This window comes from Lissotriton helveticus, chromosome 3_1, assembly GCF_964261635.1.
Source record: "Lissotriton helveticus chromosome 3_1, aLisHel1.1, whole genome shotgun sequence".
NCBI classification, from domain to species: Eukaryota; Metazoa; Chordata; class Amphibia; order Caudata; family Salamandridae; genus Lissotriton; species Lissotriton helveticus.
In genome coordinates, this window is record NC_136061.1 from 1,173,858,857 (window position 1) to 1,173,873,741 (window position 14,885).

Here is a 14,885-nt window from a genome sequence, read left to right on the forward strand (position 1 = left end):
CATTGGGCCTCCAACGGACACAGTTCCATTGGCGAATGCCGCCTTGGCACCTACGTGACGCATCTTACCGTTCTCACATTCACAACGCCCTAAAACTATTTCATTATGAATGAAGGTACGGCTGCCTCAGCCACCACCCTATGGAGGCTATAAAACCCACTATACAAGGCTTGTTGATATTAGACAACTATAATGTTTTGTTTGTTCTGGTCCTCTGGATGTGGGTTGTATTGAACTTAAATAAAAAATCGATGTACCCTGACAATTCTTTGTTATGATATATTGCTTCTTGGCACATCCATCCCTAGTAAGGTCTTTAAACAAAAATCAATAAAAAATATGTCTACATTTTTTAAATAACTATGGTTGCGAGCCTTCTTTGGATCACCCATCTTTCATTGGTGGTGGTAGGGCCAGCTCGATTGATTTTATACTAATGTCAAAGCACTTCACCACTTTGGTCCAGGATTTTAAGATCAAGCCAAATTGTGTGAGTAATCACTACCTCCTCATTGCTTCTTTTGATATACTACCAAATAGAGGCTGTGGTGATAATCAAGTCATTTTAACCCTAAGAAAGGATGTAGGCTGAACTGAGGACATGTAAACCCAGTATAATTTGAGGAAGATACGAATATAAGTAATTACAACCTAATAGACAGATGTTTACAATTTGATTCAGCCCCTGAAAAAGTTGTTGGGGCGTTCGAGCTATTTTGCTGTGATGTAGCACAGAGGCTGACCAGGAAGGTCACCCAAAAGCAACCACTTGAGTTGCGATGGTTCGATACAGAATGCTCCAAAGCCCACAAGGATTTAAGAAGTGCACTACGTAATAGCTCCTGTGACAGGGGGCTAATCAAAGCCACAAGGAGTAAATATAAAAGGGTGATTGAAGATAGGAAAAAGGCATTAAGGAAGATGGTGTGGGTGGACCTGGAACAAGCTTGGAAATCATTAACCGCCCATTGTTTATTGAAGAGGTAAGGTAGATGGACTCACTGATCCTAGGAGAAACACGAGAAGCCCATTTTGCAGGCATTTTTAATCCCTTACATAACTGGCCAGAGGATGAAATAGGGGAAACAGCCATTGACCTATCTTTAGCCACCAAACTAAGTCTATCCATTACAGTGGACGGGGTGGAGTTTGGGCCATCACAGGGCATTTGTCTGAAAGACCCCGGAACCGATGGGGTGCCCCTTGAGCTCTAAAAATTATCTCAAGCTCTGGGCCCCTTTCCTTACGAAAATCTTCAAAGCAGCCATTATTGGCCTATTGTCCTCATCATGGAAGGAAGCAACACTGGTCCCAGTCTTTAAAAAAAGATGCTAGAGGTGACCCAGCGTGTTATAGGCCCATTTCATTGATAGATGCCACGGCTAAGGTTTTGGGTAGGGGATCCTCCTTGCATAATTGGAAGATTGGGCATCAGAAAATGGGATTATGTCCAATACTCAATAAGACTTTAGGAGAGGACGGGGTACAACTGAACAATGTCTTAGTTTATCTCTTATTATTAATAAGCATGTATGGTCAATGAAGAGCTCTATCCATCTAGCCTTCATGGACCTATATTTTGGGCTAAGTTGGACGGTATGGGTGTGGAACAAGCGTTGGTAACTCTACTCAGCAGGCTTCACTTAGGTATCACAGTCATAATAAGATATGGCAGTAAAGGGGGAAAAACATTCATTTATTTTTTACGGAGGGAGTCAAGCAAGGATGCATCCTAGCCCCCTTCCTGTTTTTAATTTCTACAAATGGGAGGGAGGCTTTCATATAAAGTAAGGAACTTGATTTTCCCAGCTTTTATCCTATGCAGATGACTCGCTTTTATTGGCCAGGACACCTATGAGTTTGCAGAATTCTTTTGATGCTTGTACCGATCGTATGACCTTGTTTGATTTGAAAGTTAATTTTATCAAATCATATACAATGGTATGTGGACCTAAAAAATAAAAAACTTTTATTGTGCAGGGAAAGACGATAGAAAAGGTCAGTAATTTCTCATACTTGGACAATCTTTTTAAACAACCAGTTGAGATGGGAACCACTTTTGACCTTAAGAGCACAGCAGACAAGTAGAGCGATGGATGCACTTTTCCGTTTTGCTTGTAAATTGGGGCATAAGCCTGTGAAGATACTAATTACCCTTTCTAGAACCAAATGTCTCCCTATTGCCGCATATGGTGCTGGGATTTAGGGCTATGCTAAAAGCCAACAGTTTGTAGTAATAGAAAATAAATTTATGAAAAGGATTACTGACGCTCCAAAAAAGTGCTCCTACCCTATTCTGCCACAGGGCACATGGCCTAGAATGTATAGAAGACCTTGTAGGCAGTGACCCTTTGCTATGGGCCGAGAAATGGACTTGTGATAATTTAACATTTTCATGAGATGTTATCAAAGACTGCCTAAAATCAGACAATGTTTTAAAGATTTCATGGTTTCTATATTTGAGCAGGAAATACAATGAGATTGGTCTGGAATACTTTTTTGAAAACGCTGCAGGAATTACCCTGAAAGACAACGGTATTATCAAGGAGGCGTACTACTCCAGGGGCAATAGGCTTATTAGTTACCAACATGACGATATGAGAGACCTCCTTTGCCTCCGCCCCTGCACAATATTATCTATCTTTTCCTATTAAGTGTTTGTTTCAATTTTATTTAACCAGGTTCCGTTTATGCACTGTGAACTTTTTGCTGGCATTTCCTTGCCAAGGAAGGTGGCCAAACAAGCTTATGCCCTGCCCATGTAATAATTCCTCCGTTCAAAGCACTATGCACTTTATATTATTTTGCACATTGCATAAATAGGAGAGAACCAGGTAACCAGATTTCTGCTCCCATTACTAAGGAATACTCTCCCTTGCTCGTATATGGATGATTTAAACTTTATACTGTCTTTGGCTACGGCTGAAATCTGTATTGCAGAAGCTAATTACATAAGAGGCTCTATTGCGATCAGAAACCATTAGGAGTGAAATTTGCATAGAAATTTCCAACTTTTTATTGTGAATCTTGTATGTACTGTATTTCAAGCTTTTGAATTTGCAAATCTTTTTATGGTTGTCCATAGCCAAAATAAAGTTATTCTTGACTTGAGAGCAGCATACCATCAGGGGGTTTTGAAGAAAGAATCTCAGCCTAGTGTCTGCCGCTAGCGTCTTTCAGAAGTTAATCTATTGCCTGCTCAAGGATGTCCCTGGGGTATAAGCCTTTCAGGATGAAAGTGTAATGTTTGCAGAAAAACATTGAGGAGCACAATTTTGTATTAGAAAAAGTGTTGCCCATTCTGAGTGACCATGGTATAAAGGCATCGCATGATGAATACACATTTTTAACCAATGCTGTTGAGTATATAGGTAATTGCATAACATCAGAAGGTGTTTGAGCTAAGGATGACTTAAATAAAGCTTTGAGAAATGTACTGTGTCCAAAAATAAGGAGAAGCTTAAATCATTTATCGGTTTAAGAGACTATTACGCCAGATTTGTGCGCGAGTCAAACTCTCATGGAGCCTTTAAAAAACTTTTACGAAAAGTTGGTTTGGGAAGATGCTCAACAAAAAGTGTTTGAGGATAGAAAAAAAAATTCTTGAATGTGTACCTGCGTTGTTTTTTTTGTTTTTTTAAATCAACAGATGTATATGTTTGCACAAGCACTTTGCCACGACTGGAGGGAGCCGGGGACTCCAACCCCCCAACAGTCTTTGCGCCTGGAGGCGCAGCATCACGCCCAACGCGCCTGTGGTGCATAAAGGAACTTGCGGGCTCCCGCAGCGCAGGACCCACGTGGGTGTGCCAGGGCCAAGGGCAGGCCTGTCTGCGCCCGTCCACTGCCGGCTAAGGTCAGGCAGGGCTTACTCTTTTGGCTGTTGGGTTAGGTGGACACTTGGAGTTGGCTATTTTTCTGTTTACCCCTTTCCGAAAAGACCAGCCATTGTGGACATTGCTTGATCATATGCAGTCTTAAGGTACTTCATATTGATTGGTCTTAATCACGTGGGGGCTGGGCTATGAGCAAGAGGAAAGCTGTGGAGGGAGGACTGGGGGTAGCCCATAAAAGGAAATAAAAAAGGAACTCAGTAAGGGGCAGCCCAGTTGGTAAAAAATGGGTATTTGATCGTGTTGACAGTCTGGTATCAGAATGTGAGGTCTTACTTGACCCAGTAGTCTCAAGTAAGCTGCAGTTATCTACTGCTCAGTCCGATGTTAGTAATTATGTTGAGCCCACGTGCATTCCTTCAATATTCAAGAAGCCCCAAGGTGTAAATCTGGGCTCACGTCAGTTAACTCCATCAGTGTCCACTCCTAAGCAAATTGCTTGTGACAATACTGCTTTGTCACTCACAGACGACTTTCCTTGCAATAACAGTTTTATGGTGCAACAGGCCCAGATTCACCCAGCCCCGGGTGCCCCCCCTTAATAACTTGGATAGCTGTGTAACAAACAAAAGCAGGCTGAAGGGCCGATCATCTGAGAGTCAAGGGTGTAGCCTGGACACTGTACCTACTACTATACAAATTACCCCAGTGGTCTCCTTGACGCAAGGAAAGTCCCCTAGTCTCATGACTGGCACAGTCTCTGGTATGGACTCCTCCTGCAAGCTTCCTGAGACTCAGTTATTAGATCTGGTCCAGGTAGTAAAAGATCTTAAAGCCCTTGTTAGTAGTCTTTCGGACTCTTTGTCCATGACCATATTCGAGATACATAAAATGAAAAAGCAGATGAGCTGTCCTCTCACAAGTCCAGCAGTAGTCTAGGGGGTAGATGGTGGAAGACCAGCTAGAGTGTTCCTGAAGTCCTGTCAGAGTGAGCTGCTGGACCTATGAGGGAGGGAGGAGCCCACAATCACTACCATGGCATCAAATTGGGCAGCCGAAGACAGTGTACACGAGAGGAGTTGGGTACAGGGCAGGCGGTGTGCAATATTACCCCAATTTAGACTCAGCTGTAGCACCCAGTCATGCACCTTATGTCCCTTGGGTAAAAACACCTAACGCTATTAGAAACATCCCTAAGGCCGCTACAAAGGCAAAGGCAAAAGTGGCATATCTAACAGGCGTCCCTAAACTTTCATCTGCTACCCAGAGAGAGGACGAGACCACCCTAATTAATAAGAGCATCCAATGGATCCGGCACGTAAGAGGGTGCCAGTCAATCATTGGGGACGATATCAAAGGGGTTTAGACACACTAAACCAAGGGTGGTCCTACTGATGCCATAGTACTTACTTTTTTTGTTGAGATTTGGATGAAAATTTGGTGGCATTCGATTTATGTACTCACCATCTAACTAATTACAACATTCGTATTAAACATTCACTCCCTGAGCTAACCTAATCTGCTTCCCCTCTTCCTGCCAACTTATCTGATATTTGATCATCTCCCCTTCAAGAAATTGACTGACTACCGTACTCCATCTCCTGTGCAGAGAAGCAAATGTCACTACCGACTCAGGAAAGGAACCTTATCTCTCAACCAGGAAGCATAGTTCCAGTTGACGTACATACACTAATCTAACAGTGTCTAGCCCCAGTGGACCCTTAGAGGAGAGATCCCTAATAGAGAAGTTAACTAGTGGGGCTGGTACTCATTATGCAGCCTTACTTGTATCAAACCAAACATCTTTTATGTCATGGAATATTACAGGGCTTGGGTTCAAAATGGTCTCTGAGAACTGGAACAATTTTATAGAGAAATATGATATTTGTTTGTTTCAGGAAACGTGGTCTGTTGCCCCGGTCTTTCATCCAGGAACATTAATGTTTATATTCCAGCTATTACTGGTAATAAGGGGCGTCCATCGGGGGACTAACGATATGGATTTGTCAAAGTATTGGCCTTTCGATTTAGGAGCTCCCCACAGGCAACCCGAATACTTTGGCCATTCGACTGTTGTGTGGTCCCAATAGCATCCTTGATATTTACAACATATATGCGAGAGGAAGTCTAGACGGGCTCTTAGGAGCGAGATCTGGGGAATCCTCGGGAGAGGTGTGGCGGCGCGGCTAGAGCGGCTGACTACGGAATCTGGGGATCACGGTTCGATCCCCAGCACCGGTGGCAGATTAGCCCAGCACCATGTGACTCTGGGCAATAGCTTGCTTAATCTTCCCGACGGCCCCCAGCGCTTAGAGACCCTTACGGGGGGGGATTGTGCGCTTTACAAATGTGGATTATTATTATTATTATAGCAGGTGATTTTAATACAACTTTTGAGCCGGTGGGCTGGGGCGATAGTGACGAGGATGCTGTCTCATGTCATTACTAACCACTAGGTCTCTAGAAGATCCTAAATAAACTTGACGAGCTGGTTCATCCAGTGGCAGGAGAAAAAAAAAAGGCGAGGAGAGTGGATTATGATCACTCATCTCGTTCTATAACCGCCATATCGATTAGTGTGTGCCATAGGATTAAATCTATGCTGTCTGCTGTATTCCTAAATTGGAGTTAGACCCAATGAAACGGTGGACTGAAGCAGGTTTGGAGTTAAAGAAGCTCTGTTTAGAGAGAGGCCTTAGGGCTGCTAATAGTAGGACCACATTGGACAGAATAGGGGCCAACACATTCAACAATGGGTTCCATACTAGTCGAATAGATTATCTCCTCATAGATTTAACCCTATGGCACACACTAATCGATATGGCGGTTATAGAACGAGATGAGTGATCATAATCCACTCTCCTAGTCTTTTTTTCCTCCTGCCACTGGAAGAACCAGCTCGTCAAGTTTACTTAGTGTCTACTAGAGACCTAGTGGTTAGTAATGACACGAGGAGAGTTAAGTGGTCTAAAAATTAGCAGTGATCCAGAGGCATTGTCCACGATTGGTAGGGAAGTTGACGAGGCTATTGTTGCACTAGAGACCATTGCTGCTAGTGCTCAACTGGTAGGCCTCACTACCACCGCCACCATTCATGTCTCGCTATTTGACAAAGTACGGACTCATTTTTTGACACATGTAGTAATAGAAGCACACTTAAACAAAATCGACAAACTTGGTATAACAAAGAAAGAAGTGACGCTCATAAATCCCTCGGGGAAGCAATTAGAACTCGAAACCAAAACTCCATAAGGGAAACAAGGTATGCATAGAGAATTGCACAGAGTAAGGATAAAACGAGAGTGGGATGAAAAGATGGCAGAAATTGAAAAGAGCATGCTTGAGAAGCAACCTGCAACAATTCTGGGCACTTGTAAAATGGGCTAGTGGGGCATCTCCTTCCCCAACCGCACAATCATGTAGCCCCCGAACTATGGGTAAAATATTTCTCTGAACAATATTCATTAGATGATGTAGGGATGCCTGAACGTCCACTAAATAAACCTAGTGACCGTAGGTGTCTAGTATTTGAACCCTCGGAAGTAAGGATTGCTATTCATGCCATTATGGGGGGTAGAGCTCCGGATAGCGATAGTATACCCGCAGACGTTTTTCTACATGACAGGGAAAAGGGGTGCAGGTATATTACACTGCTAGCAAATGGCCTGGCCCAAGGCGCCCCCATTCCTGTATCGTGGAAGGTGGCAGAGATAATTCCAATCCACAAGGGGGGGCAATTCGCAGCCTGCAAATTACCCGCCCATTAGACTTATCGATTCGATCCAAAAGGTGGTGGCACGCCTTGCCCTGGGGAAGGTACAAGAATGGCTTGACGAAAACAGTATCTTAACTCCTCATCAGGCTGGTTTTCAGGTCCATATTGGTACAGTGGATCAAGTTTTTAGATTTATTCTGATTTAATGGCGGACAATGATGTTAGGCAAAGGCATTATGTACACAGTTTTTGAGGATCTAAAATCAGCCTTTGATTTAGTTTCCCGTGGTAAACTATGGGAGGTGCTGCAGGATTTGGGTACGCCGGTCAATCTGCTAATCTTTCTAATGCGCCTACACAAGAGCAATTTTGCCCATATACGCTGGGGCGCACAGGAGTAAATCACAGAGCCATTCAAGGTGGAAAAGGGAGTGCGCCAAGGGTGCATCTTGGCACCCACGTTACTCTGCCCTTTTATTAACAAGGCAGCTAAGTTTTTAGCCCAAACACCTTCCGATTCCCCGACCCTTGCTGGCTCGTGGGTCCCAATTCTTATGTTCGCTGATGACACCCTGATCATTTCCAAGACCCCCAGTGGATTACAGCGTGCATTGGCTTTGTTTGAAGACTTCTGTGAAATCAGAGGGCTTAAGATTAATGCAGGTAAAACAAAATGTATGCCTTTTAACAAACACCGATAATACAGGGGGGAAATTTTGATGGAGGGCGTGGCTTTGAAGGGGGTAGATGCGTTCATGTATTTAGGCGTCACCATGAAGAAAAGAATGAAATGGAGTCCCTATATTGATAGGATGGCTCTAAAACCTGTAAGCCCTGTGTTAGAGATTTATAATGCTAAGGTGATTAGCTCAGTTTTATATGGTTTGGAACCGTGGGGGTTTGGAAACCTTGTGCAACTAACTACTGCTAAAAATAAGTTATTTGTTGCAATCTCTAGCCTCCCTAAGAGCACACCTTCCTCTCACTGCTTAACGACATGGTAAGGCACTCTGTGGCAGATTTAGCAAGGCTTCGCCCCTTATTATACTGGCGTAGGATTTGGGTCACACCCGAGCTATCCACCTACTCAAGCGGCTTAAGGGATGTCCAAGATGCAGACTGTCACTGTAAAATAAGCTGGCTTAGAGATATCAAGGGGACATTGTCTCTAATCTGCCTGGAAAATATGTCGGAGAACCCGGCTAACCTAGTGACTATTCCTAAAGCTGTATTGAAGAGTAAATACTGGGATATGGTGGGGCACAATCGTAGTAGATTTAGTGACGCAGACAGGGAGGTTCTTGCTAGTTAAAGCCCAGCCCCATCTTGAACCATACTGGGATACTATCTCCAAGCCCCTTGACTGTAAACTCATTCAGAGTTGTTCTTTGCCTATAAATACCTTCACTGCAAATTGGTCAGAAGCTGGAGATAATAAGTGCCCTTACTGTGTTGATCACGCGGAAACGTACGCCCTACCTACGCTACTAAATAAAAGAGTTGGTTTGTGCCTATGTGTAAGAACCTGGGCACCAGGCAAAGCAGCGAAACTTTAAGAATTCTGAGGACTGATCCCTCTTTTGGATATGCTATCCCCTTAGCCAAATTTCTAAAGTGGGTTTGGATCCAAAACTGCAACAAAAGAAAACAATCTAGCTCCTTTGCCACTAGGTTCTCCATCCGCTGAAGCATCAATTTGATCTTTTTATGGCGTTATTGAATCCCACTATCTATACATTTATCATTTGTATTTTAGCTTTGTTTAATATTTTTTTTTACTTTTTACCAGTTTTAAGTATGGAGCTTTTATGAAATAATGACTGTATTGATTTAATACATTATACGGATTATCCTTTCTTAGTTGGATTACCATGCGTTTTGAGGATTATGCCCCCTCTAGTTGTAGTATTTTACTACATTATACATCATGATTGTATTGTATGAAGTATGTTATATGAATTTTGTGGTGATACCACTGATGAAATTGCCCACTTAATCCTTTAAGATGTATTGACTAATCAGGTTTGTTGTTGTACCGTTGATTTATAGATCGAGTTTTAGTCATATTTTTTAGATTGTGTTGTTTTCGCTTTTATGACAATATTGTTTTATAAAGCTTTTTTAAGTGAAGTATGTGTATTATATCTATTGATGCTAGCACCGTAGGACTGGGTGCAGTTATTTGCCAAAGGGTGGGCACAGAGGGGCATACAGTAGCTTTTGCTTCAAAGGTACTCTCAGAAGTGAGAAAAGAAACAGTACGATAGAGAGAGAGAGAAGCATTAGCATGGGATATTGAAAAGTTCAAGACATACATTTGGGGAACAAAATGTGTTTTATGCACAGATCATAAGCCATTGATGTGTCTACTAGGAGACAAAGGATGGACTGCAGCCTCTTCTTGGTTGATACATATTCTTTCAAAGTGGCAAGAATACAATTTTGAGATCCGATACATAGTAGGTGGAATAAACGTCTGGGCAGACTGTCTACATAACCCATGAAGGAAAAAATGAAAGGGTCTGTGAATTTGGATTCTGAGCATCTAGTTACTGGAATATATGTAGTTGAGGTGTGTCAGGGAACTATTATTGAGGAGGAGTGGAACAAAGCTGTAGAGGATGACAAAGTGTTGAAAGTGTTTGAATATGCTAGCAAGGGGTGGGAACCACTTAAGAAATTGCACGGAGATTTACATTGTTTTAACCAAATAGCATCCCAACTCACAATAGCATCTGGTATATTATTAAGAGTTGGCAAATGTGTTCCACCGGAGAACCTAAGATCCAAGATTATTAAGTTAGTACATTCTGGACATTTAGGAACTACATCCACAAAAAAGATATTGAGGCATCATTTTTGGTGGCCCTGTATGGACAAGCATATGGAGGAATTTGATGACAAGTGTAAAGAATGTTTGCTTTCCGACAAGCACTGAAAGATGAAGGAAACACCATTGCTGTCTAGTCCTTTGCCAGACTGCCCATGGTGTAAGTTGGCGTTAGATTTCTATGGACCCATTTCTAACTTATCGGAAGGGCCCAAGTATGATAGTGTTGAGTGAATATTTTACCAAATGGATCTATTACAAGTTTGTGTACGAAATAAGAACACAAGTAGCTATTGAATTTTTTTAAGTAGCGTCTATGTTCTGAAAGGTTACCCACTAGAGCTAGCAAATGATAATCGGGAACAATTAGTTTACGAAAAAAATTAATCTTTCATGAGGGACAAAGGTATATAACACTATATTGTGGTTCTATTTAGTCCTAATTCTAATGGAGCTGTTGAGAGGATAAATAGATTGCTCAAAGAGGAAATTCAGATAGATGTGATCTGTGGGGTGGATGTAGAGGTATTTGTAAGAAATAAAATGTGGGCATATCATAACACTCCTCACACAGTCACTAGGGTAACCAACACGTTTTCGTTGATATGGGGTGGGAATTCTCGTACTAGTTTGTTGCCTACTTGATTAGCTGTAAAATGTCCTCTAGAAGAGTACAGGAGCAATGAGATATGGAGAAAAAAAATCGGATTAAAAGTAGAAGATACAAAGAACAAAATGAAAAAACTATGATCAGACTCGATCAGTAAGTAACAAAGAGATTGGGATAGGAAATGCTTAAAGATGTGAGATCTAGAAAATCCAAAGTAGAATTTCATTTCAATGGGCCATTTAAAGTTGCTTGTACAGTTGTCTGATGGACGTTGGTGGTCAAAAACGATTTAGTTCCACTACATTTTGAATATCAAAAGGATGTGAAAACTGTGACAACCAGGTATCCTTGTATTGTTATAAGAATGTCATGCTGTGGGCGTTCCCGCATCGGATTGCATCCATGCGTTCTAACTCAAGCATTCGGCTTCACGGCAGTTGGAGCTTGACTGCATTGATGTAAGCTGGTGGGTTCGCTTTATCAAATTATATATTTCGAAATAAGCATCATCCTAAGAACTCACAATATACCAGTAACGGCATGTTATTCTACTATACAGTTACTATAAAAGGGGGAGGGTTGGGCGCCAATACCTGCAATCACTTCTGCCCTTGTTTACACCGCAACCATGCCCAGCACAACGATGATGTGTGAGGTGCAATCGTCCACCGAGGGAGTCTCGAGCTGACTCCCAGAACAAGCACACAGGACACGGATGACATCACAATACTTAACTTGGCACGCAAGAGAGAGAAGGAACGCGAGCAGAACTCTGTATAAGCTTAGCCATAATGGACGCACCAGCACACTCCCCAACCAAATCCATTCCCCTGCAACACCCCAGCAGTTTGATGACACCGAAAACAAAGACACCATTCGACCCCTGCTCTCCACGGAGAGAGCTAGACAGCAACCGTGTATCATAAGAATCCCGAACACAACTGAAACCTATGAACAGCTGCCCTATCCTCTTGTGTGACGAGATTTGCCGACCTATTGTGCTATAGCAGTGGCTAGAAGACTATGGCCCTGACTTTGTCAAACTTCCTGTTCTCCACCAGAAGCTGACAGCCTCCCTATCCCATCATACGCTCTCCACCCATGCAACCACAAGTAGGAACATCACTGTGCCATTTAAAACCGGACAACCACCTTATGCCACGAGAGACTGGCAGACAACATGGGCGGCAGTGACCCCACTAGAAGCTGGCGGACACCGTGTGCCACAAGGGAGGATGTCAGAAACATAAGTCCCTTCAGGATGCAAAAACCCTGTGCATCTTTTCTTAAAGACAAACAGTACGAACGCCCCCGTCACATATGTTAAAGAAAGTAACAGTTGCTCACCTTGGCTTAGTCCCTGCAAACCCCAAGCCTGTAGCGCTTCCAGCAGCGCCTCTTCACGAACTTCAGACATTTTCGCTGTCACCGCAGTTAGAATACACCCGCCAAAACCATAGATCGAAATAAACCATTCCGGGCAGTGCGCGACTGTGACGTGCTACCTCTGTCAGAGGGTTCCACCATAAACGACACCTCTGTCTCTGGCTACAAGGCGGCCATCTTGGAATATGTCTTTATTAACGATTGACTACGGAAATAGCGTGAGAAGGCCAATATTTTTCAGATAGTATTATTAGCTCGGAAAATATTGCGAAACTGTAACAAGCTACTACAAGAGCAGATAATAAAAGTGATACATTAAATTTCTTTCAATGGCAAAAATTGATTACTTTCGATGTCATTTATGTATTTGTGTTTTCTGTGTTATTTATTGTTCTATATATTTGTACTTTGAGTGCCCCGATTCGCAAAAGCATGAAAAGGTGGCGACCTGGTTATTTACTAAGTGGTGGTCCTATTAGAATAGTATAGCAAGAGTCAAATGCAATCAATTTAGTTATGTTTTTAGGTCTTGCCTAGGCAGCACTGTCTCTTCCAGTCATGCTGTATATAGGATATGGCCTTGAAAAAGCGTCCATCTTTTTCATTGGTTTCTATTGCTGTCCTTTAGAAATGCTGGCTTTTCATTGGTGAACAAAGCAAACACAAGGAGATGGCCAGAGCATTGAAACTTTTCAGACTCTCACTACCCCATTTTTCTTTTAAAGGGGGAAAATAACTTGGTATTTCAGACAGAAATAGTGGTGTCATTTTGAATGCATTGCTTGGTATGTATCAAAAATGTGAGCAATTGGAAAAATAACGTAGTGAGTTGCAGACAGAGTTGGGTGACGCTCAGTTTGAAAATAAAACCTTAAAAAGAAAGTTGAAAATGTACCAAGCTCCAATGCCGTTTATTTTGCCAAGCTGTTCAGATAGCCAGAGTGATGTGGATGCAGAAAATATGCAGGTTTTACAGGAGGTTTAATTAATTCTTTTGAGGACATTCCTCAGCCAGAAATTAATTTCAACTGAGAAAATGTAACGGTGAAGGAAGATAAACAAACCAGCCTGTTAGAATTAGCTATCGTTCGTTGCAGTTATAAATCAAACATGCCAGTGAATGATAAACCTTGCTTTACATGGAGAGACGCTATTTTGAAGAAAGAAATGCAGCAATGTGCCTTTGAATGTGCAAAAGAGATTGTGCAACGTGTTTTGAACGTGTGGTCAATACAGAAAGGAGACAGTGAGTTACATGTGACAGTTCAGGGGCATTGTGCTACTTTTAGTATGTGACAAAAAACAAGGAAAGAAGAACATGTGGACTGAAACATTTTCAAACGCTGGAGAATATTTTGCTTGCACTGTGACAGATACAGGGCAGACACAGCTGATTTTGACTTGTGCTAAGATAGATACAGAACAGACACTGTTGATTTTGAATTGGGTTCTGACAGACACTATTCAGACACAATTATTTGGGTGTTTTTTGCTGTGACAGATAGAGGACAGATACAGATGCTTTTGTGCCTTTGCTCGCTGACAGACACTGGGCAGGTGATAATAAGACATAATGTGATTTTTACTTTTGAGGTAACGTGGGAACTCCTTTCTGTCATGGAATGCTTGCTTGGAAGCTGGCCAGTCCTAGTAAGTTTCCTTGTGCGGGGAGAAAGACTCTCGAACCTTCCAGAGTGTGTGTTTGAGATTATAAAGCTAAGGGTTGTTGACTTAGAAACCGGGATTTTGGAATCTGAATGGGGACGGACGTGTCTACTTCGGTACAGCGGAACCCTGGTTCCGAGGCTCTTATCCCCGGCTGTTTAACCCCCCGGTCGGGAGTGGGCTAAGATGCAGTGTTTGCACCATGTGAAGTGTTGAGTCTTGATTATTGCCAGGCAGAGCAGAAGCTTTTAGAATTCGTATGCAGGCGTGTATGTTTACTTTATACCCTTAATGTTCCTCTTCTTTTCTTTCATTTTTTTCTATTTTTCCTTCCTCTGTCTTTCAGGCTCGTGTGGGCCTCCCCATACAGCTGACCTCACCAGAGATTGCAAGCAGTGCAGGAGTGAGGCTCAGGCAATTGTCCTATTATTGCCACCTGCAGAAGAATTCCTGATTAAAAACAGGCTCATGGGGCGACAGTGCAGGGACAAGAAGGCTGCAGGAGTGATGCATGCTCACTGACTTAACAGCGAGAGGTCTCATCATGAGGCGCGAGGACTGGAGGAGCCGCATAAGCTCGGTGGGTGTCAGGCACAGGCTGCTGCCACAGCGGTTAAATGCAGGGCATACTGCAAGGCACAGTGGACAGCTGTTGAGGTACTGGTGGGAGGCAGCCTGCTCAAGTTGTTCGGGTGAGCGCAGATTTCAAAGCAGCTTGAAGGCGGATCTTCTGGCAACAGGTAATCAGTGTAGGGCAGTCAAGTCAGAGGAGATGTGGACTTGTGGCTTTACATGTAGGAGTAGTCTGCCAGCAGAGTTTGGAATCCATTGTAGTCTTTTCATAGT

General features: G+C 42.7%; 1 protein-coding gene across 2 annotated transcripts in view; it reads right to left on the reverse strand.

Moving 5' to 3' along the window:
* NCAPD3 (non-SMC condensin II complex subunit D3) overlaps positions 1-12,493 on the reverse strand; it is a 764,397-nt gene extending 751,904 nt beyond the window's left edge. The window contains exon 1 of one of the 2 annotated variants that reach the window (XM_078681814.1): positions 12,336-12,492. In XM_078681814.1, coding sequence (XP_078537940.1) covers positions 12,336-12,405 — 70 coding nt within the window. In that variant the 5' untranslated portion in view covers positions 12,406-12,492. Of the gene's footprint in view, positions 1-12,335 lie in introns of both variants that reach the window. The other variant, XM_078681815.1, reaches the window with a different exon arrangement.
* Positions 12,494-14,885: the final 2,392 nt, after the last annotated feature.